Here is a 21,600-nt window from a genome sequence, read left to right as displayed (position 1 = left end):
TCTGATTTTGAACCTATTCAGTCCCATAATTTATCATATATAGCATGGATGGTGCATAATTTGTCATCATTTATCCATGCTGGTTGACTTCATTGTAAAGAAGCCCCACCCATAATGAATATAATTGTATAAAATAAAGATGTATTCATTTTGCCAAAAATAAAATATATTTTTGTGACAGTTTGATGTCAAACTGACATAAAAGTCTAAACTAGTTTAGCAATATAAATACAACTTAAATGTGCTAGTGTTATGTGCTAATTAATCATTTCTTTAATACTAAACTATTTAAACAGAACATATTTTTTAAATAGTTTAATTCCTTTTTAATAAGTAGAATAAATTTTGCATATTTTTATATTTCTTCAAACAATATTTAGTAGCTAAATTATTTTTAAAAATTTGCAGCAAATGAAAACACCCAAATATATAAATATACCCAAAATTAGTAAAAGGAATAAAAAATATTTACTGATATGAACATTTTCATCTGTTTCTAATGAACATCATCATGTATGTCATAACAAATAATGAACAGAACAACTAATTATACAAATGTTGTTCTGTTTAATATTTGCTGTGACATATCTAATGACATTGATTAGAAATGGATGAAAATGTTTCTTATTGGTAAACATTGTTATTCCTTTTACTTGTTTTGAGTACATTTGTGTATTTTTATTCTATAACCAGTTTTCAGAGAAGTCAATATTTGCAGCAAATCTGTTTTAAGCAGTTTAATACATTTTAAAAAATAATAATAATCTAAACTGAAACAGAAAATGATTACTTACAAACTGTATTTATTGGTACAATATATGCTTTTAAATTTAACAAGTTAAGTTCATTATGTATTAATTAATACTGTAGTTATATAAATATAATATATCACTAATATTTTATAGGTTTTCGTGTTAGCTCTGGATGTAATTAAAAGTGCATTAAATTCTTTTGTAACAAAAAATAAGTATGTTTATTTTTCAAAATTCATTAGAATGAAAATGAAAATAAGTAAATCTCTGTTATATTGAAAAACTTTTTTTATTATTACTATTTCTATAATTGCAGAATGACAAAGAATGAATTTACTGATTTTGTTGACACTGTCTATCCAGAAATTTTAAGTAGAATGGGTGATACTGTAAGTTTGTTGAATAAATTATAATTAAAGAAATTTATAAATTATATTCATTTTAATTTATTTAATTAGGCAGTACGTATGAAAACAACATCTATGGATTTTATGTTGGAAACTGCTGACTATAAAGAACTTCAGGTTTTAAAAATCAGATTAATTCTATTACAAATGATATAATTATAGATTTAAAAATTTAACAATTTTTTTAAATTATAGGAATTACAGACTATTCCTCATTATTGTTTACAACCTTTACAACGTACGATCAATTTAAGATTGGCCCTAGGAAGATGCGAATTGGTCGAAGAACTTATAAAACAATATCCCGTTTCAAATACTGAGTAATTATAACATTATTTTAGAATTTAATTAAAAATCTATATGTTAAAACAAAGATTAAATTATATGAATTAATTAACATATATTTTTTATTTTAGATGGTTAAAATTTAATAAGGTTATGGCATTTGCTTTGAATGCTTTGGAACATCCTTCAGCTCCTGTCAGAGAAGTAGCAGAGAGAATTATTATAATTTTATATAAGGAATTTGGGAATAAAGTACGAAAGCAGTTACCCTATTCCGATTTAAGTGAGCAACGTCGAAATAATATAAAATATCGTAGATTATTTGACGAATTTGATCGCATTGATAATGAAGTAAGATGGGAAATTGCAATGTTTTTTTTCCATAAAATTCTGTTTCTAAATATAATTTTTATTTTTTTCAGAATAGCAGAAAATTGCATCTAAAAAAGCCTGCTGGCATTTTAAAACGATCTGAAGCTAAATCTCACGAAGTAGCCAGAATTAATTCTCTTGGAAATATCCATCCAGCTTCTGCTGAGGATGACGAAGATGAAGCATCAAGTCTTGATAAGTTCGTTGAATGAAAGAAATTATTGAATTAAATGATTCATTTAAATTTTTTTATATAATTTGATGCTTCTAGTAAAGTTACATTATTGAAGTGTTTACACAAGAAAAAATTTGAGTTAAGCAATTTTATTATTAATAATAAACTAGTTAATTTAATATATTTTAACATCTTTTATTAGGACATGTATGTTTTGTGGAGAGAAGAATGATAAATTTACAGATAAAGGTCTTGAAGTACATTACTGGAAAGATTGTCCAATGTTAATAAAATGCAAGAATTGCAAACAGGCAAGTAATTTTATATATATTTCTTTATTTGTCGAAATTTATTTAATTAAATTAGATAAATACGAAGAAAAATTTCAAATCTTTTCTTATTTTTAGGTTGTAGAAATATCAGGTTTAAATGAACATCTTTTAGTTGAATGTGAATCAAAAAATCTATATGACAAGTGTAGTCGTTGTCAGGAATCCATCCAGAAAAAGAATGCCGACAGTCATAGATTAAAATGTTCTGGTATGTTAATAAAATCTGTAATTAAAATTTTATTTTTAAACTATTTAACAACAGTTATATTTTTTAATTGAAAGGTAAAACGGGAGTTACAAGATGCCCTCTTTGTTCCCAGACACTTTCTGGAACTGAAGAAGCCTGGAAATTTCATTTGATAAAAAGTTGTGCTTCAAATCCTAGATGTAAATAAAATTAATACTAATAATTTAAAAATATATGTATACATAAAAACATTTAAACACATCATATGCACATTTTAACACATTAAAAGTGTTATATATTATTTCAAAGGATGAACTAACCGTTGTAGTTACTCTACCAAATTAATGAATATATGTTTAACAGTGACTAAAGTTTAGGGAACACTGGCATTTTTGACTTTGTTAAAAGACTATCTTCAGGTTTAAAATTTAAATCGAAAAGATTCTTTTTGAAATAATCAAATTGTAATTACTCAAAATGTATAAATATTGTACACAAGTAACAATAGCAATCGAAAATTCTAATATTTTTTTCAAAGAAATTTTATAAACATTTAATTGGATGAATGAATGATAAATTAATCAATGTATAAAAGAAATTGCAAATGATATTTGATTAACACCATTGTAAATGTGATATTTCTTAGCACCACATGTGTCTTATTCATGTCAAGCTGTCTTCGATGTTAAATGGTTTAACATAGAATTTAGATGGAGGCTAGTAAAATAAATAGTGAAATTAATACGAAAATAATTATAAACTTGCTATTATTATATTTTATAAAGGCACAAAAAGATTTGTGTGACTATTTCATGCTTTGTGATTGATGTTCAAGATATACTACAGTATATATATTTCTTAATACAACTCTTCCACAGTGTAACAATCATAAAAGAGGCAAATATATTAAAAATTGAATGAAGAATATTATTTTTATTTGCCTTATTAAAATATTTTTCCTTAATGAGTATAATAAAATTAAAAAAATTTTAAGTAATTAATTATTTAAGAAAATATTGATCAAACAAACAGCAGAAAATTAGTTTTTATTTATAAACATTGTTTTATATATAAAATTCTCTATAATTTTTCCCCCAATAAGTTCAGTTATTAAAACCTTATGAGACATTCTAAATATTAAGGAACTTTTAATTTGTTTTAAATTTCAAAATACAAATAATTTTTTATTTTTTCTTTTTAAATGTAAATTATTAAATTAACAGTTTGTAAAATCAAAAATAATACAGTGTATGTATTTTTAAATGAAGTACGTTAATTAAAATAAATATTTAACATGTGAAATTAAAGAATTATTTCAAATATTAATCTGATTAAATAAAATATTTTTATAAAGTGATTTTTCGAGGTTTCTGATATTCAATTCTCTTCATCATCAAGAATTTTACACATTTTAAATGGCTTCAACTATTTTCCTGCATGCAAAACCCTTCACGAGATTGTGTCCCTGATAATTTGGTTTATTTATTTATTTTTAATCTTTTGATAAGGCTTCAGTGTGATGGATACAAGCCAGTAAGTATGGTATGGCCTCCTACTAGTCCAGACTTAACAATATGTGATAATTCGTTTTAAGGCTTCGTAAAAGAAAATTTCACGGTTGGTCTTTCACCAAAATCTAGGAATTGCTTGAATAAGTTTTAGCCGTCAATATGGAAGATCTCCAGAAAAAATTAAAATTCTTGTACGGAATGGAAAGAAACACACCAGTAACTTATTACAGATTTAATGGGCTATCTGAATATTATAATAATTATAAACTTTGGCAGATTAAATCGGACAGATATTAATGTTAACTTTTAATATTATTTAGTAGAAAATTAGCGAATAATGTCCTTGTATTAGAAAGAATTGACAGTCAACAAATTTTGAATTTGTTTTCCTCTAAAATTAGAATTTTAACTTTGAGATCCGCATTGAAATTAAAATTATAGCCATTGTTTCCTTTATAAAATCCTCCGGATGATGATTCCTCTACGGAAACGGATCCTTTGAACAAGGATTTCCAAGTTCTTTGCAATTAATTAGGTACTAGATTGAAGGTATTAATCATATTTTGTCAGAAAATACGGAAATATTTTTATAATAATTATCATTTTAACATTGACAAAAACCCAACTCATCAAACATGACTAATTTATTTGATATTAATGTAAATTTTAGTATAATAAATTTAAAAAAAACTGAAATATTTTTGCTTTAGTATCACATAGTAAAGTTTCTTATAATGAAATTTGCTATAAATATAGAAATTTTAGAATAAAGACATTTGCAGATGTAGTGTGCGTGTGTATAGCCTATATATATATATATATAATTAATGAGTTAATATTAAATATCTTAACCAAAATTAATTTCTTTTACTTTCAATACATTTTATTAATAAAAAAAAAAGAAAATGACATGTTTCTATTAACTTTTAAAATTGATTTAATTTATTGAGAAAAGATTACCAAAAAATTACAATTAAAGTAGTTGGAAGAGCTCCAATTTTAAAAAAAATCTTTAAGAAAATTCTTTTAAATGATTTAAAAGAAAATAATTTTAAAAACAATATATATTTTTTTCTTTTCGTATTTTTAAATTGTTTAAAAATTACTTTTTCTAAGAAATTTATAATAATAATAATCCAAAAAATAAGGTTAATACATATGTAAATATATTAAACACTTAGATATAAGGTATTAAAATATTTAATAAAGATTTCTTTATTATTTAAACAATTGTATCTACTAGTAGCGGGAAACAAATTTGAAGATTTTTAACATAAAACTTGAAGACTGGTTGCAATTTTCTCAGAATCGGAATTATTTATAGCCATAATCTCAGAATTAAACTAGTTATATTATTTATTTGTCATTCTTTCCATCGAATTTTCTGTGTATTCAGTAATACACAAGAAATTCAATAATATGTTACTTGTTTTTGAGGTCCTGCCGGATCCCTTCGATGGATCTGATCGTTTTTAAAGATTTAACCTCTATAACTCAATTAAATAACAACTCTAGAACTTTTGATTTTTTTTTATAAAGGTGAAAAACTCTAGAATCTAATTACAAAATCATATAAAATAAGCACAGATTATTAGTATTTTTCCATACCGAGTGTGTGCGTAACAAGAAAAAACATACCTAAAACAATAATAATTTCCTCGTTTTAAATTACTATTGAGAAATTACGCGTAATTCTATTTTAAAAAAATTATACAGAATCGCTCGTAATTCTGTATATTTTATACGGAAATACAATTCAAGAGTGATTCTTCATACAACATTAAAACAGAAAGTTCGATTAAAATCTAATAAAAAGATAATTAACATTTCGATTATAATCGAAAGATAAATTGTATAATTAAATGCAAAACCGAAAACGTATCGATTTAAAAAACAAAACCCCCCCAAAAAAAGAAACACGTGAAAAAGAAAAATATAATAGTGTTTACAAAACTCGACGTTTTTGGCGCTGCGATCGCGACTCAGATTGGATTCAACCAGAAAGCGAGTAAATGTTTTCCTTGTGATTAAACGTTCTACCTGACTCGGACGATTTTCTCGTCTTTACAAACAATTTAAATATCATGAACGCGTTTAACGACAAATTAAACGGGAAGAACAAAGGAACGACTTGATCGGTAAACATGGAAGATTCCAACTTTGATATTTTATCAAAATCACTGTTTTTCTCAATGCATTGAAACCTATTTTCAGGTTGGTCGAGATAAAGGTAAGTCTATATGTATATATTTTTTTTTTTAATGTTTTTATCATTTGATACACCTTTATTTCGTACGAAATGGCCGTAACCAGCGTTAAATTATCTAATGTAATTTTTTAATAAACATATAACACAACTTTGTACGTATTTAACACGTAAATTACACTTACCAATTGTTAGTATTGTGTGTTAAACAATTACATACAATTGACAACGTGTACGGGCTGCATTAACATGTATTTCACTTAAAAATGTGTGTGTTTTTTTAATAGAATAATCAGTTTATACACTTACAGATGTTATTTAGTTACATTATTTTAAATTCTTGCATGGAAAAAAATTTTATTAAGTGTATTTTGTATATATTTTAGAGGTTGTGCTTATACGAGATGCCAAAATTAAACTTGTAACGTTGGTTTATAGAAAAAAAATTGTATGAATATTTGGTATATTTTTACTACTTTTATAAACATTTGGGAAAAGTTTAGCAGAATTTGTACTTTGTGATAATCTTTTTTTTTTTTTTATCTATCTGTAACTTCAAAGTTTAGTTTTATTATTGTAAGTGATGTAGAGAATGGGCAAACGTATATATATTTTATCCCATGATATTTTCTATATTTTAGAGAATGGTATCAGAATTAGTTGGTGACATTCAATATCCATTAATTAAATTTCAAAATACAATATAGATAATCATGTGAGTGAAATACAATATGTTGTGATATAGGAATATCCAATATCCGGATGATGGAAGCGATAAAAAATTTGATCAGTTATTAGCCTTGAAATGTATTCTAAAATATTTTATGAGAACAATTTCTCATAGGAATTTAATAAATAAGATTAGTATTATTAATTTTCAGAATTCTGATAAATTAATCAATTTAGCAATAATCAGAATTTGTTTATTGCTTTAGAAAATTACAGTAAAAACTTCCTTATTATTATTATTTTTTTTTTTGGTAAATAATTAAAAAATAAACAAATCATTATGTTAAAACAATTTGATTACACTTCCTACTTAAATTACTTAAACTCTAATTTTTCTGATTATATATATATGTGTGTGTGTTTTTTGTTTTAAATTAGTTTTAGAGTTTATAATTACTTTTTTAAAATTAATTAGTGTTTTCTTAATTAAATTTTAAATTAATTTTTAGTTTAATTATACCAACTGGTGTGTTTATATATTGTATAAATATATACATATATTTATACAATAATTACGCACAATATTATATTTAGTGTTATAATTTTGTATATATATAATTATATGATGTTTACAGAATTAATATTCTGTTATATTCATAACATAAACACTATTTTAACCAACATTTATTTAATAATATGTGCAAATATATGAAAATTATTAAGACAGATGGAAATATCTTGTAGTTTGATCAATAGTGTTTTGTTTTATTAGTTTTTTTCCCCCCTGTAAGAATATATATATATATATATATATATATATATAATATACAGTGGATAAAGTAGCTATTTTCCTTTTACTGGTCAGCCACATTACGTGCACACAATGTCCATTTTCGTGAAAGAAATTCTTCCAAATGGGCGTAGGCTAGACTCCAAGGGACAGAACCATTAGAGTTGTTGCTCTAGTACCGGTCGTTAAATATCTAGAAAGGAAAAAAATCTCGTCCCTTACCGTCTCTGATTGTAAGTAAAATAATACCCTGCAGAGTTTTAGATACGTTAAACACTTATTAATTAAACAGAGAAACAAACGAGTTCCAAAAACGCAAATTGAAACGTGCGTGTTTAAATGAGATGCAAATAATATATTTCTTTTTGTTGTATTTTATTTCCCCCTTCTTTTTTTTTTACGTTGTAACGAAGGATTACGATAGGATTCAACATGATATTTTGGAAGCCCTGTTAGTGCCCCTAGAACAGTGTCGTTCCCTGCTGCAGTGGTGATGGATTGACGTCGAGCCAATAAGTCGAGATGGCTGTCGCAGTTCTCCCCCAGGGACTAGTAGTATAAGCACTTTCACCATTACTAATATAGAAAAAAAAAACATAATTAATTTTGTTCTGCAAGAAAAAAAAACTATATATATATATATGTAATAATAACAATTCGAAAGTTGTTTTTGTCAAGTGTAGAGTTTTGAAAACCGAAATCAAAATTGAGAGAGACAGTTTGCTACTCCGCTTTTTTCAATTGAAATTTTTTTTTTCCTGTTTTTGCTCTTTTATCTCTTGCTGTTAGGACAAACTATAATTAAGTTTTGTAGAATGATGCTAAAAGTGTATTATCTATGTTTTCTCTTAACTGTCAAGTTATATTTTTTCTTTTTTTAATCTTTACGAAATAGCGAAACATATACTTCTGTTGTAATTACAATTAATAAACACACAATATTTTATTTTATAAAAAGAAAAAAAGAAACAACAAATGCTTTTAAGGAACTGGAGGCATTGACTTAAATTCTGTTGATTTATTATTTTCGATATTTTTAACTTATATACACTTCAATCTTTTCGGTTTTTTTAAGCCTTTCTTTCCCTTAAGGTATTTCTGATTCGATTCGAAAGACTTCTCATGAAAGACCATTAACTTAATGGCAGTTCCTTAACTCTCTTCCTTCATCGACGGCTAATCAACAATGAAAATACGTACACGAATCCAACTAAATTCTGTAATAGCCATTTCCATTAACATCGACCCAAGATATAAGTTTATCTTTGCCTATCAATGGCACGTAAAGATTACGTGAATCTTTACATTTTTCGAAGACGTCGATGCATTTGCTTCACACTTTGTCACGTCAGCGACCAATAAAGAAAAGACTTTATTTTTTGAATCACAGTTGTTAAGACAACTATAGATTCGTTTTTGTCAAAGAAAAAATCACTTTCCTCTCCCCCATTTTTTAATTTATGATTTAAATCGAGTATTTTCTGTTCCTTCTTTTCTTTTTTTTATCAGCGATTTTCAATCTCTGCCACTGGATTCTTCCTGAGTGCCAATGGTTATAGAAATTTGCATATCTAAATTGGTATCAACCAGAAGAGAACGCGGGTCTTTTAAAAACCACTGGGTTAGATAATTTATGTTTAGATCGTGTTTCCTGAAAGAAAATTCGTTTGAAAATTATCACTTGGTATAGCATTAGGGCCTTGGATCATCCGTGGCATTTTTAGGAAATTCTCCTTGATTAAATTGCACAAATTCTTATCAATTAAAAGAACCCAGTTAGAGCTATGATCATTCATAGCTTAATTATCCTATTAGATAATTTGACATAAAATATTCATGTATTATCTATTCCTAATCGAGCGAATTTTAATGAGTATAAGAATATTCACGCATTGAAAATTATGGTTTTCGCGCTTAAATATTTAATTTTGAATGTTTAAGTTCAATCATAATTTTTAATATTAACACGTAATTTTCTTTTAATGAATATTTGTGCACTATAATTGTATTTTACGATTCGATTAAAGAAATTCAAAGTTTACCAATCGGAGTCGATTTTAAGTAACGTTCAGAGATCATTGGCTAGCTCGGATTTCAAAATTTGAAATTTCAACCAATGGTAGTATAACATATGTATATTTCATTATTCAAATTGCTAATACCGGAGCTTATTGGTTAATTCGATTGAAAATTTAACCAATTAAGTGTAAACGAAGTTACGACGCCGTCGAGAAGTATGCTTATAGAAAACAAATATAGGTTTAGAGTTATTATTAAACTATTAGATTTAATGTAGACGATTAAGAAGGTCCGATTTGTTTACAGATCAGGTGGAATCATGGCCTCGAGGAGTGTCCAGTGTGTGGATGGTAGTCTAGTCACGCCTGTCATTTCCACTTTGCTTCTCCTAATGGAGTTGTCGTTTAGTTCAACGTCCGTCCTGTGACAGTAAAACTTCGTAAAATTATTATTATTTTCTCCCTATTTAATCAGGATAATCGTCTGTCGACTTTACGAGTGTCGAAATGTATTTTATACCATACCGTAAGCAGTACACGCCGTGAATCGATTAATACCAATAGATTCTGGCAAAGTAACTGAAATCTATTTTTAGCCAAAAAATGTTTAACATTTGGAAAAGTCAGTGGAGGAAAAAAATAATTTCCTTCCTAAGGCTATAGGTTGAATTCGCTTTAAGGTTTTTAAATGGTTAGACAAGTATTCCCTTCCGTAAAAAGAAAAAAAATAATAAAAAAAAATTGGGCTTTTTTCCCCTCATATTAAAGTACACAGAATTAGAATGTTTAAATTAAAAATTTAGGATGAAAATGTAAATTTGTCACTGCTCTATACTTATATAAAAAGGAAAAATATAAATTAAGCTTGTAAAAGAATTACTATGTAAATTTATCATTTTATTGTTTCCACTTGTCACGAACGTTTTGACCTCGGACTTTAAAAGAATAACTAGACGTGGTTAAAAGAAATAACTGGTTTGATCCGTCTGGTCTGGCGACCTATATTTTAAATTTAATATGATATTAAAGGACTTTTTTAAAAAATTCAAATTTATTAAGATTAACTTAATAGATACATTTTCTCCATTTTTAACTATTCCATATAACTCTTAACATAGCTTAAAATAAAACGACGATGACGATGCTTTATTTTATGCCACATTAATTAATCAGCATTTAGAATATTAATTTAAAAATTCGAAATATTTATTTGTAATAAATAATAATATAAATAGAATTACATCAATATATTAAATGTATTAAAAGAATCGAGAGTAAAATATTAGTAAGAGAGTAATCTGATGTTTCGTCCTCTTCGTGACAATTTCTTAGATATTATTTTTATTTAAACATTAGCGTGTTTATCGTAAACAAATTAAAATATATGAGATTAATATGAATATATTTATACAGTTAAGTAGTTACAAGAAGCAATTTCGAAACGAAGCCAAGTAATCTATTTTCGGTAACTGGTACAGTACATGCCTTGACTTCGTCATCCAATAATTTCGATCGCTTTGTCATTTGACTGACGTTCTACCGCTTCCAAGACAACATAAAACGATTTACTGAATTAAAACTAGATAAAAGCATCGCAAAAATTGTAAATTCGATAAATATTACGAATGCCCATTGGAAGATCTGATAAGCTAATTAGATATTAAAGCTGAATTGTTATTCATTTTTTTCCAAATTAGTTGTCTCGATAGTTTCGAAAATGATGGGAAGAGTTGTTTAAAATTTAAGTTTCCTCCTTATTTTCGGTCGGTTTTCTAGTCTTTTATATCCAGTATGAACTAATAGGCCTACTGTATATATACTGTCATACTTTTAAAATTTTACATTTATCTCGATGATAATACTTTCATTTTGTTTTTTAGATGATGCGAATTAATTTAAAGCTCCTACTCATCGTGTTCATCATCGGAGTAGGAATCACCACACTATCGTATTGGACGAAATGTGGAGAAACGACCGTTTTGCATCCTAGAGAAGTACTTTGGAGGACTAGACACCGTCAAGGGAGTGATTCTTATAGTTCGGACACTTACGATAAGGACGAAAAATTATCAGAAGTAGAAAAAAATGGAAGAAATATCGATTGTTTAATTAACGAAGAATCAACCATTTCCTGTCGACAGTACGGCGGCGAAGTTTATATACCTTTTACTTTTATCCACAAATATTTCGAAGTTTACGGTCGTTTAGTTAAACACAATGGTTACGAAAGATTCGAATGGCAGCATAGTTATTCCAAAGTATATTATCCACAAAAGAAATACGATCCACACGGTGTGTTCTTATGGTTCGAAAATTATAACGTCGAAGTCAGAGATCGAGTGAAATTCATTAGCGGTATCGAAGGTAAGTGCTTATTTCAGCTTAATGTTTACATATGTAAATGAAAGACTGCAACACGTGATGAGGATTATGGATAGCCGTTTGCTCGACATGGCAAAGTATTAAGCGAAATTGTTGGTTTCCTTAGGTCGTTTCTATCCGATCGAATTTATTGGAATATCGAACTGTTTTAGGGGTTAAGTCACGTTATGCTTGCAGTTTGTTCTATCTTCATTTATCAGACAGTCGCATGAATGAGAACTCCGGTTATTCTTCTATCACAATCTACTCTTTCTTCTTTGGCCATTGATATTTAATGCCTATTTACATATCTGTTACGTTTCACCTTGTTATAACGTATACTTTCCTTGTAAATTTATTCGTAAGATTATTCTTTAAAAACTTTTTTTTATCCTATATATAGGAAAATAAGCATTTTTTAGTGTTTTATACATGACATTTATATAGCGAAAATTTACGTAACTTACAACAGATGGCGGCACTTTAAAAAAAAAAAAGTTTATTGTAGATTTATAAGCCTTTAATAAATTATTCATCTTCTATAAATTTCAAATTTGCAATAAAAATATTCTCGTCTAGTTTTGATTGCGTTTCGGCTTAGAGCGATCAATCATTGGATGTGTGTACACTTAGTGAACGCTTTATATGTACAGTACATTAATGTTCTAGCACTTATAGGCAAAATATTCAGCCGGGTTTATTATCATTCCAGGCAACACAACTATAAATTGTGTTGCCTAAAACGGTAATAAACCGAGTTGAATATTCCGGTATTAATTATCTTGTATAAAGCGAGATTATATATCTGCATGTTTCTCATTCTGATAAAATGCGATAAATTTGCATTAAATAATTATTTATTGCCTTTTTTTTTTATTTGTTTATCAGGTGTACCAGTATCCAGCCAGTGGGACCCACGAGGTTATTTCTATCCAATCCAAATTGCACAATTCGGTTTGAGTCACTTCAGCAAAAACCTGACAGAAAGTCCTCCAACAGACGTTGTGATAGAAGATGGTAGCGCTACGCATAAAGGAAAATGGAAACTACCCACTGACACTCAAAATGTCATCTTTCGTAGAGTTATGGACGATACAGTCGGACACAAGTTGTTGGAATTTAGAATAGGTAAAAAGAAAAAAAACAAATTCTTTTTTTCTATTGTAATTATTATTATTTAGTTCCGCTTGATACTTTCATTTTTCTTGCATCGTAAAAACACTTCCCAGTAGAAAGTTTTAATTAAAATTCCGCAAAGTAGTTTCCGTTTTGTTTTTTATTATGGAACAACAGCTGTTAAATGTCTTCATTAAATGCACATTAGAGAATAGATTTGTATGTGGCTGAATTTTTCTTACCTTTCTTTTTGTTTCTGAATGTGTAAAGATTTGAAAAAAGTCAGATAAAATTGAAAGAAACAGAACAACTTTATGAAATGAAATTTTCATATTTTTCGTAGGTACCAATCCCGGTGCAGTGCTGATTTTACACGAGGATCTTCCCTACACCACGCTCCATTTTGAGATGCTCTTCACCAGCAACTCGAGTTTAACTGTGTTGTTAGAAAATGTAGCTGATCATAGTCGTTATACCATCCGTTACGTCACCAGCAACGTTTTGTTAACTACTAGAGACAGTGACGTCATTTACGGTATCGGCAGCAATCGCAGCGGGTGGTATCACGTCACGCGAGATTTGGGTATAGACCTGCAAAAAGGACTGGCCCAACATACCAACAGAAAAATAGCCAGGTTAAGAACTCTTCGTGTTCGCAGACTCGTGCTGCGTGGCTCCGGTTATATAGACACCATCAAACTGGCATCTAGTGCCCATTTGGCACATTTTTACTCCGCGGCCGATTGGTTAGTGAGACATCAAGACGACAAGGGAGGATGGCCCATTATGGTGACTCGAAAGTTATCTAATGGCATGCTAGAACTACCTCCTGGTTGGTATTCCGGTATGGCTCAGGGTCAAGCCATGTCTTTGCTTACCAGAGCTTTCGTAGTGACGGGTGATTTAAAATATTTAGAATCCGCACTGAAAGGTGTGAAAATATTCAAAGTCAGATCCGAAAATCATGGTATTATGACCACATTCCTGGGTAAGTACGTCTGGTATGAGGAGTACCCAACCGTGCCCAGTTCTTTCGTTCTTAATGGTTTTATTTATTCATTATTCGGTCTTTACGATGTCTACATGACGTGCACTCATGAAGATTGCAGAGAAGCCGGGAAATTATTCGACGAGGGGATGGTTTCATTAAAAAAAATGCTTCCATTATACGATTCCGGTTTCGGTTCAATCTACGATTTGCGCCATTTCTCTTTGGGTGTGGCACCAAATTTAGCACGTTGGGACTATCACACGACACACATTAATCAGCTTTTATTTCTGGATACGATTTATGACGATTCTATTCTTAAATTAACGGCAGAGAGATGGTTGGGTTACATGAAAGGAAAACGGGCATCGCATAATTAATTTTACCGTTTTTACAATTCTGTTGGCTGCTCAAAAATTTAAGGCAGCTAAAAATCGTGGAGGAAGAAACTTATTTTTATTTTTTAACTCGACAACTGTGACATTTTCTTCACAGAAGGGTTATTTATTAAATAATTATTTTTTATTGATAGAATATATATATATATACATACATACACACACACATATTTCTTCTCGAGGTAGTTATTTTATATCGATTTATTCCGGGGATACATTCATTAATTTTTTGAAGAATTTTTCCATACCGACTTATTGTATATCCATTCAGAAATTTGTTACATTTTTAAACTTCCTTTAATAATTAAGAGCAGACAGTTTTTTCTTGATTTATTTTATAAAGGAAGACATTTAAAAAATAATAATGGTGACGATAAACAGACTTTTTAATATACTTTTGGAACGATAAAAAATATATATATATATATATATATGATTAAAACGGATTTAAAAATAATTTTTTACTTAAAAACAATATTCAGGAGCACCTATCTGCACATACAAAGGACCGTCGGTAGTTCCTTATTAATAGACAGAAATATCAGGAAGACAATTATGAATTTTCTGTCGATTATAAGAAAAATTAGATTTTCATTGTACACAGTCATTTTCCTATGCACACTTAAAAAAAAAAAAAACAAACAAAGGGAAGAACATGTGAAGAAGGTTGCATGTTTACTTTTACTGTTGATAATATGCACATTCGCGTATATGCTTCGATCCCTAAGTCGTGGGATGACGCCAGTTGTATATATTAAATGTACAAATATGTATATGTATGAAAGACATGGCTCTGCCAAAAAAAAAAGAAAATGTTTGTTTAAAAAAATTAATAATAATAATAAAAAAACACAAGATCTGGTGGTGTGAAGTTTTAATTTTGCATTTCTATAATTATTAAATGGGGTAAGAAGAAACGATTAATAATTGTCAATCGCGATAAATCGAGACGAATGATTCTTCCCCCCCCCTCTCTCTTAAATCGAGTCGAATTATCGTAGTCTTTTGTGAAAAGTTATTAGGTTACTTGAAATTCATCCAAGGTTCGTTTTAGTAATGAACTTCTCTATATATCTGTAATGTAGAAGATAGTTCAACCACAATGAGATCATTAGTCAGCCTTGTCTGCCAGATAATTGAACGTAAAGATGGCGAAGTGAAGATAAAACTGCTTTCGTTCGTCAAGGTCGTCTTTACAATAACATAGATTATATATAATAATTTTAGAATATATATATATATAAATGAATACCAGGCTAATATTAAATTAAGTTAAAGTCGTTCACGAATTGATTTTTATATATATGAGGCAAGTTTCGAAGGATGTAAACAGTTTGGACCGGTGGTCTAGCTTAATGGCATTGCCTCAATCGCTTCTCAAACCGCTCTTAAGCCAATTAATACCGTTTGATCGATTGCATTCTTGTGGCTTACGGCTTGCAAACTGGCTGATGTAAAGATATGTTAAAGTTTGGATGAATTTAGAATTTTTTTTTTTTTTTTTTTTTTTTAATAAAGAAGAAAATTCAAAAATCAGATCGTTGCTCTAAGCCAAAATCTTTTTTGTGTGGTATTTATAGTATGCCATTAAGTAGATTATTGAAGGAGGATATTTAGCTAGATTCATAACAAAGTTTTGTTTTTTATTAAAAAGAAAAAAAATACGTTTTACCCCGAAGAAAAATGAATTAAAATTTAGAGAGAAACAAAATCGCTATCTAAATCAAATTGAATATTTTAAATTTAAACTCGTTATCGAGAAGAGATAATGGAGGAAATGTTATCTTTATGAAAAATTCATGAAATTTTAAATTTTCTCTTAGAACCGGATTATTACACGATTAATTCTTGCTTCCTAATGTATGTAAGTAGTATTTTTTTTTTTTTTCAATTCAAATATTGAGTTGTGATTATTTAAAAAAATTTCCCGTTTAAATTACGAAGATAAGAGATGCAAGTGTGAAGTCAGCAATGGAAAAAATTAATAAAATACATCAATTCCAATAGAAAAGTGAATGATTCTAACAGTTATCTGTTCGAAATTTTTCTTTACATCTCATTCTGGATCAGATCTTTTTATATACAAAGAAATCTACCATTTGAGAGAAAAAAACGAATTCCATTTCGAAGACAAAAATGCCTAAGAAGTAATAAGAATCCTCAAGGTGTTTTAAGGATATTTTTAGTGAGGGAAATTCGATTTACAGTCATTTAACTAACATTTCAAAATTCTATAATTACTTTTTCTTGAAGTGAATCGATGAAAAACTCTTTGGTTCATTTAAAACATTTCTTTTTTGCAGTTAAACAAAAGTATATTGTTACAGAACTTATCTAATGGTTTTCGTGTTTTCTTTCTTTAAAACGCCAGAACTTTTCAAACTTTTTTCGAAATTTTAATTTTTAAAATGACAATGAACGAATTAGAGCAGTAATTTCGATTCTTACGAAATAAAATTCAACTCGAGAATTATTATTATTATTAATTTCTCGCATTTAACGAAACTCTTGTAATGTTGACAATTGATTCTATTGAGATGTTGCTTAAATTAAATCTTATACTGATATCGTTTCGTCAATTACTATAAACTAATTTGACCTCATTACATCCTTTTGTAACGTTGCATTGATAAATCTAAATATGGCGTGCCTATATCGTCGTAAATCCCATTGGGATTAGAACTAAAGTCTTATTTGCGTATCAATTTAGCCATTGCACGTAAATCTTCATAAATATTCTTAATAGCGTAACAATTCCTTAATATTCTGCTTCGTTATCTTAACATTATTAACTGCATTTTTCGCTTAAATGTCCTTCGAAAAGTTAATTATTTCCGAATGTCGCAACTGAAAAGTATAAGAAGTAATGAATAAAGCTACATACAGTTGCACATTAATAAAATATAGAATTAAAATATAAATTTCACATACACATTCGGTGCTGATCTTTAACATCAAAGATACTAAAATCATATCAACCCGAAAGGAATATTTAACGTGTAGGCTATTCAATTAGTTAAATAATTCATTATCTAAGTTAATTTTTACATTTATTCTCAACGGAGTAATTATTGGAAAATCTGAAGTGTAAGCATATAGACTTGGACAACTTTGTCAGTTTCCTGATTGCTTTATTTTATTTTATTTTTTTCAATTATTAGGCTCTATAATACTTTTTTCTATTTGTAATTACTCAAATTAGTACATCATTAGCAAGCCAATTAATATATTTATTCTTCGTTGTTATATTTACCAATTCTGATCCGTACTATTTTTACCGTGCAACATTCAAAGAAGTCTTCAGTTACATGAAATCTCATATCAGACTTCTTTGTGTATTGCTGTGATATATTCTTCACTTTTAAATTTAAAAAATCTTATCTCAACTTCTTCCTTTCTTTTATAATAAAATTTTATTAAAATTGTTTTTTATTTAAGTGACATAGAAACTTCTTCTTCTTTTTATTGTTCCAATAAACGAATTATTTGTGTGTAGTTCCTTTAATTATCCTTTAAGTCTCGTCCAATTCCGTCTTAAATTGTCAATACCTACTGATTTTATCTTTGACCTTTTATCTATTTTTATTATTTTTTTAAATTTATTATCATTATCAATAATATAAATCAGTACGAAGCTACATTTCTTAACATTTCTCCGGATGCCAAATACTTCTTTCCAAACTGTGTTTCTGTATTTCTGCTTCAGTAAAAATATCATTTTGAAATCTCTACATGTCGCCAGAATTCTTCCACTTCTATAATCTTTCTTTCTATTTTTAAAATAACTTTTCGTATCTAGCAGTTGTTTTATGCTATTGCTGTGCTTTCCAATATGAAATTTAGATAGAAGAAAACATCATTTCCCACTTTCTTTTCCCATACACGACTTGAATATTACTTTATTAATATAAATTCCTATGATATACATGCCTAAAATTACCGCTTGAATATAAATTAATCAACCAAAAATTGGCTATAACTAGTTAAATTTTATGTATCAAGTAAATAAGGTGTGATAACTTAGTCATTTTTTGGGGGAAAAATTGGAGTTAATCCAATAATATAAGGGACTTTACCTTATATTATTTTAACTATAATCCATTACTATAAATTATTTGTTTCTATAGTTTTACAATGATTTTATTTTACAACCTCGCTCTTAACCTCTTAAAATTCTTCCACTACTAGCAAGGAACGTACGGTACTTCTTAGAGCAAGATATCTTTCGAAGACGTGGTACCATTTTTTAGTCATTTTAAGTGGTACTTTGCTATCTGTTTACGCTAAAATTGTTCATCCAAAAAATTGCGAACAATACGCACAATACAGTTAAACCCGAGAAGAATTCGGTTGTCAATGTTCAATGCTATCAACCGAAACGAACGTGGACAGCGTACTTAAACGATCAATAGTCTTGACCACAACTTTATGGAAGAAAATACAGGTAAATTATTTTTATCGTGTATTGATATATCAAATATAACCTTACTTAACGTGCTTATACACCACACTATCGTTTTTATTATATTTAAATGTATTAAGAAGTACTTACATAACCACTTATATAGTGTACTGTACATTGAAATATTTAGTTTTTATATATTTATTTTACGTTTATATATAGTTATTTATTTATACAGTAGAATCTGTTTAAGACGGAAAGCGTACGTGCTAGAATTTTATGTTTTTTTTACACGCTTATGTTTTTAATAATTCTTCAAGAGAGGTAGGTTACACAGTATTTTTCAGACAATGTAAATACAATCTTAACAAGCAAATCACTCCGTTACTGGGTCGATTTTCCGTCTTAGACAGGTTTTACTACATAACAGGATAGTTTAAAAATCAGTAAATCATTGTAAAGACTAAAATACCCAAATACTTAAGTCACATTTTTCTCACCTTTCCACTAATTTTATAAAAGAAAAACACGTCGTTATAAACTGAGATTTACGAAAATGTAATCCGAAACAGAGCACACAGTTCTGGACCACCCTGTATATTCGAATTACCTATTATGCAAGTTTAATAGACTCGCTTGTTTCTTAAAATATATAAAATTATCTTATTATTTGTATCCAGAAAAACTTATTTACAGCTTAACTAGTTAACTTATTGATTATATAGTTTAAAAAAAAGAAAGATATTTTACGTAAAATTGCCATAAAATATTCAAAATCATATCATTAAAACTTAGAGAGAAAAAAAAAAAGGTTAAAATTTCTAGTTAATAAAGACTTAACAGATTCAGAATAGAATCGGGTTAAAGTAGAATAATTTTGGCATCGTGTTACTTGTTATCTTCACATTTTGAAACGAGAATAAATTTATGAATAGCAAATTTTATCACAAAATCCGCTTGAAATTTTAAAGAGGAAATTATATACCTTATTATACTACAATATTCATAAAATCGATCAGTTTTAATTTTATAAACACTCGAAACATTCTATTCAAATCTGATATTGATGCTACTATAGTAATAAATTATACTCGTGTAATTCTCAACTTACACGGATATTATGGTAATTTAATTTAAGAGTGGCCAGTAAATTATCTACAGTTAAACAAGAATTGGTTCGAAAGTTATACAGAAAATGAGGAAAAAATAAATAAATAAAATTATATTCTTTATTATTAAGAAAATAAATTTATTACATATGTTATATGCTGATAAGTGGTGTTATATTTTCTATTATTATCATCGTGTATGCTACGTATTTTTATTTTATGACAGGGCATTATTAACAAAATTTACACCTAAATATGTTGTGAAAATGGCTGTTTTCACTGAATTTTATCTAAATAAAGGTTATGAAAATCGATATAATTTTACAATGGTATATAAAAAGAAATGAAAAATGTTGACTGGCATTAATGTTTTTTTTAAAAAAAAAAATAATAATAATAATAAAACGTTTTTGTTCGCCTTCACATTTTGCAGCAATTATAACGAAAATTCAAGTTTAAGCTGCTCTTTCAAGCGTTTGTTCTATTTTCTTTATTATCATCATTATTATTTTTTAGTAAAATTATCCAGAATTGGATCATATTCCATTAAATTCAAGTCTGAAAATGGTTTAGGTTTACAATTTTTTTTTTTTTAATGTGATTTTTTGCTTTCTTTTACCCCCGTCAAACGTAATGTGTTTATTCTCTGATGCTATTTTTACTCCTTTTATATTTATTCTACAATTATATTCTTTCGTTTTTTTTTTAGTAATGGTTGTATTTTAATAAAAATCTATCTATCAGAGTTGAATAGAAGAAAGAAAAATCTATAAACAATTTTAAGTTTAGTTTTATTCGTAAGTATAATGTTTCTTCCATTCTCTTGTTAGGATTATAAGCTGTTTACATAATACAGATCTTGAGGAAGTAAACAGAAGTTTTACTCTTCTTTAATTCGCTTCGTTTCCCTCAAAATTACAATTATGTTTTAACTTTTCACTTAATCGTTTTTTTTTATAATAAATTTGTTTTTAGAATTTGTTAGAACCCCGTAAAATTACTTTTCTTCGTGTGTAATTCTGTATAATTACAGTTTTATGTACTTTTGCTGCACTTATTTTTAATCAGAATCTTTCCACCTTCGTTGTTTAATTCATTTCATTATTTTCTAAGCAGTTGATCCTCATCTTTTTGTACGAAGAAGCTTTTATTTTTGCATATGACAAGTGTGTTTTCTACATCACTTTATCTACTAATAAACTGTTAAATAAAGTATTTAAAAAAAAATCAGTTATTAATGTGTAAAATACGAATATAATGCGATAGACAAGTGTTAACAATAATAATTAAACATCGTAATTAATTTATTATATCAGCATTAATAGTTTAATTAATAGCATATCTCATAATTAATCTGTTAAACACATCTAATACAGATAAATTAATTCGTTACACAACAAATGATTTATCTATCAAAGTAGAAAAGTTATACTAAGATAAAGGATACAGTATTATAAAATAAAAAAGGGTGTAAGCATAAATATCTTGGAAGAATCGTGTAGAATGTAGGAAAATGTTAAGA

At 27.7% G+C, this 21,600-nt stretch overlaps 3 protein-coding genes across 3 annotated transcripts in view; 2 read left to right on the top strand and 1 right to left on the bottom strand.

Moving 5' to 3' along the window:
• Window positions 1-3,529, top strand: part of LOC136977009 (centrosomal protein of 104 kDa) — a 33,061-nt gene extending 29,532 nt beyond the window's left edge. The window contains exons 14-22 of the mRNA XM_067272420.1: window positions 906-967; window positions 1,069-1,141; window positions 1,211-1,276; window positions 1,355-1,479; window positions 1,576-1,795; window positions 1,867-2,015; window positions 2,194-2,302; window positions 2,399-2,531; window positions 2,606-3,529. Of these exons, the coding sequence (XP_067128521.1) occupies window positions 906-967; window positions 1,069-1,141; window positions 1,211-1,276; window positions 1,355-1,479; window positions 1,576-1,795; window positions 1,867-2,015; window positions 2,194-2,302; window positions 2,399-2,531; window positions 2,606-2,718 (1,050 nt within the window). The 3' untranslated portion in view covers window positions 2,719-3,529. The remainder of the gene's footprint in view (window positions 1-905; window positions 968-1,068; window positions 1,142-1,210; window positions 1,277-1,354; window positions 1,480-1,575; window positions 1,796-1,866; window positions 2,016-2,193; window positions 2,303-2,398; window positions 2,532-2,605) is intronic.
• Window positions 1-21,600, bottom strand: part of LOC136977011 (serine/threonine-protein phosphatase 4 regulatory subunit 1-like) — a 425,271-nt gene that overhangs the window by 104,810 nt on the left and 298,861 nt on the right. The gene's annotated exons all lie outside the window — the stretch shown is intronic.
• Window positions 5,996-15,445, top strand: Hsepi (D-glucuronyl C5-epimerase). The gene is made up of 4 exons (XM_067272419.1): window positions 5,996-6,251; window positions 11,585-12,068; window positions 12,954-13,193; window positions 13,525-15,445. The coding sequence occupies exons 2-4, from the start codon at window positions 11,585-11,587 to the stop codon at window positions 14,547-14,549; spliced, it is 1,749 nt and encodes a 582-aa protein (XP_067128520.1). The 5' UTR covers window positions 5,996-6,251; the 3' UTR covers window positions 14,550-15,445.

This window comes from Centruroides vittatus, unplaced genomic scaffold (assembly GCF_030686945.1).
Source record: "Centruroides vittatus isolate TY-2023 unplaced genomic scaffold, ASM3068694v2 contig_439, whole genome shotgun sequence".
Classification (NCBI taxonomy): Eukaryota; Metazoa; Arthropoda; class Arachnida; order Scorpiones; family Buthidae; genus Centruroides; species Centruroides vittatus.
Note: the sequence above shows the minus strand (reverse complement) of the source record. Positions and strands in the feature narration are given on the sequence as shown.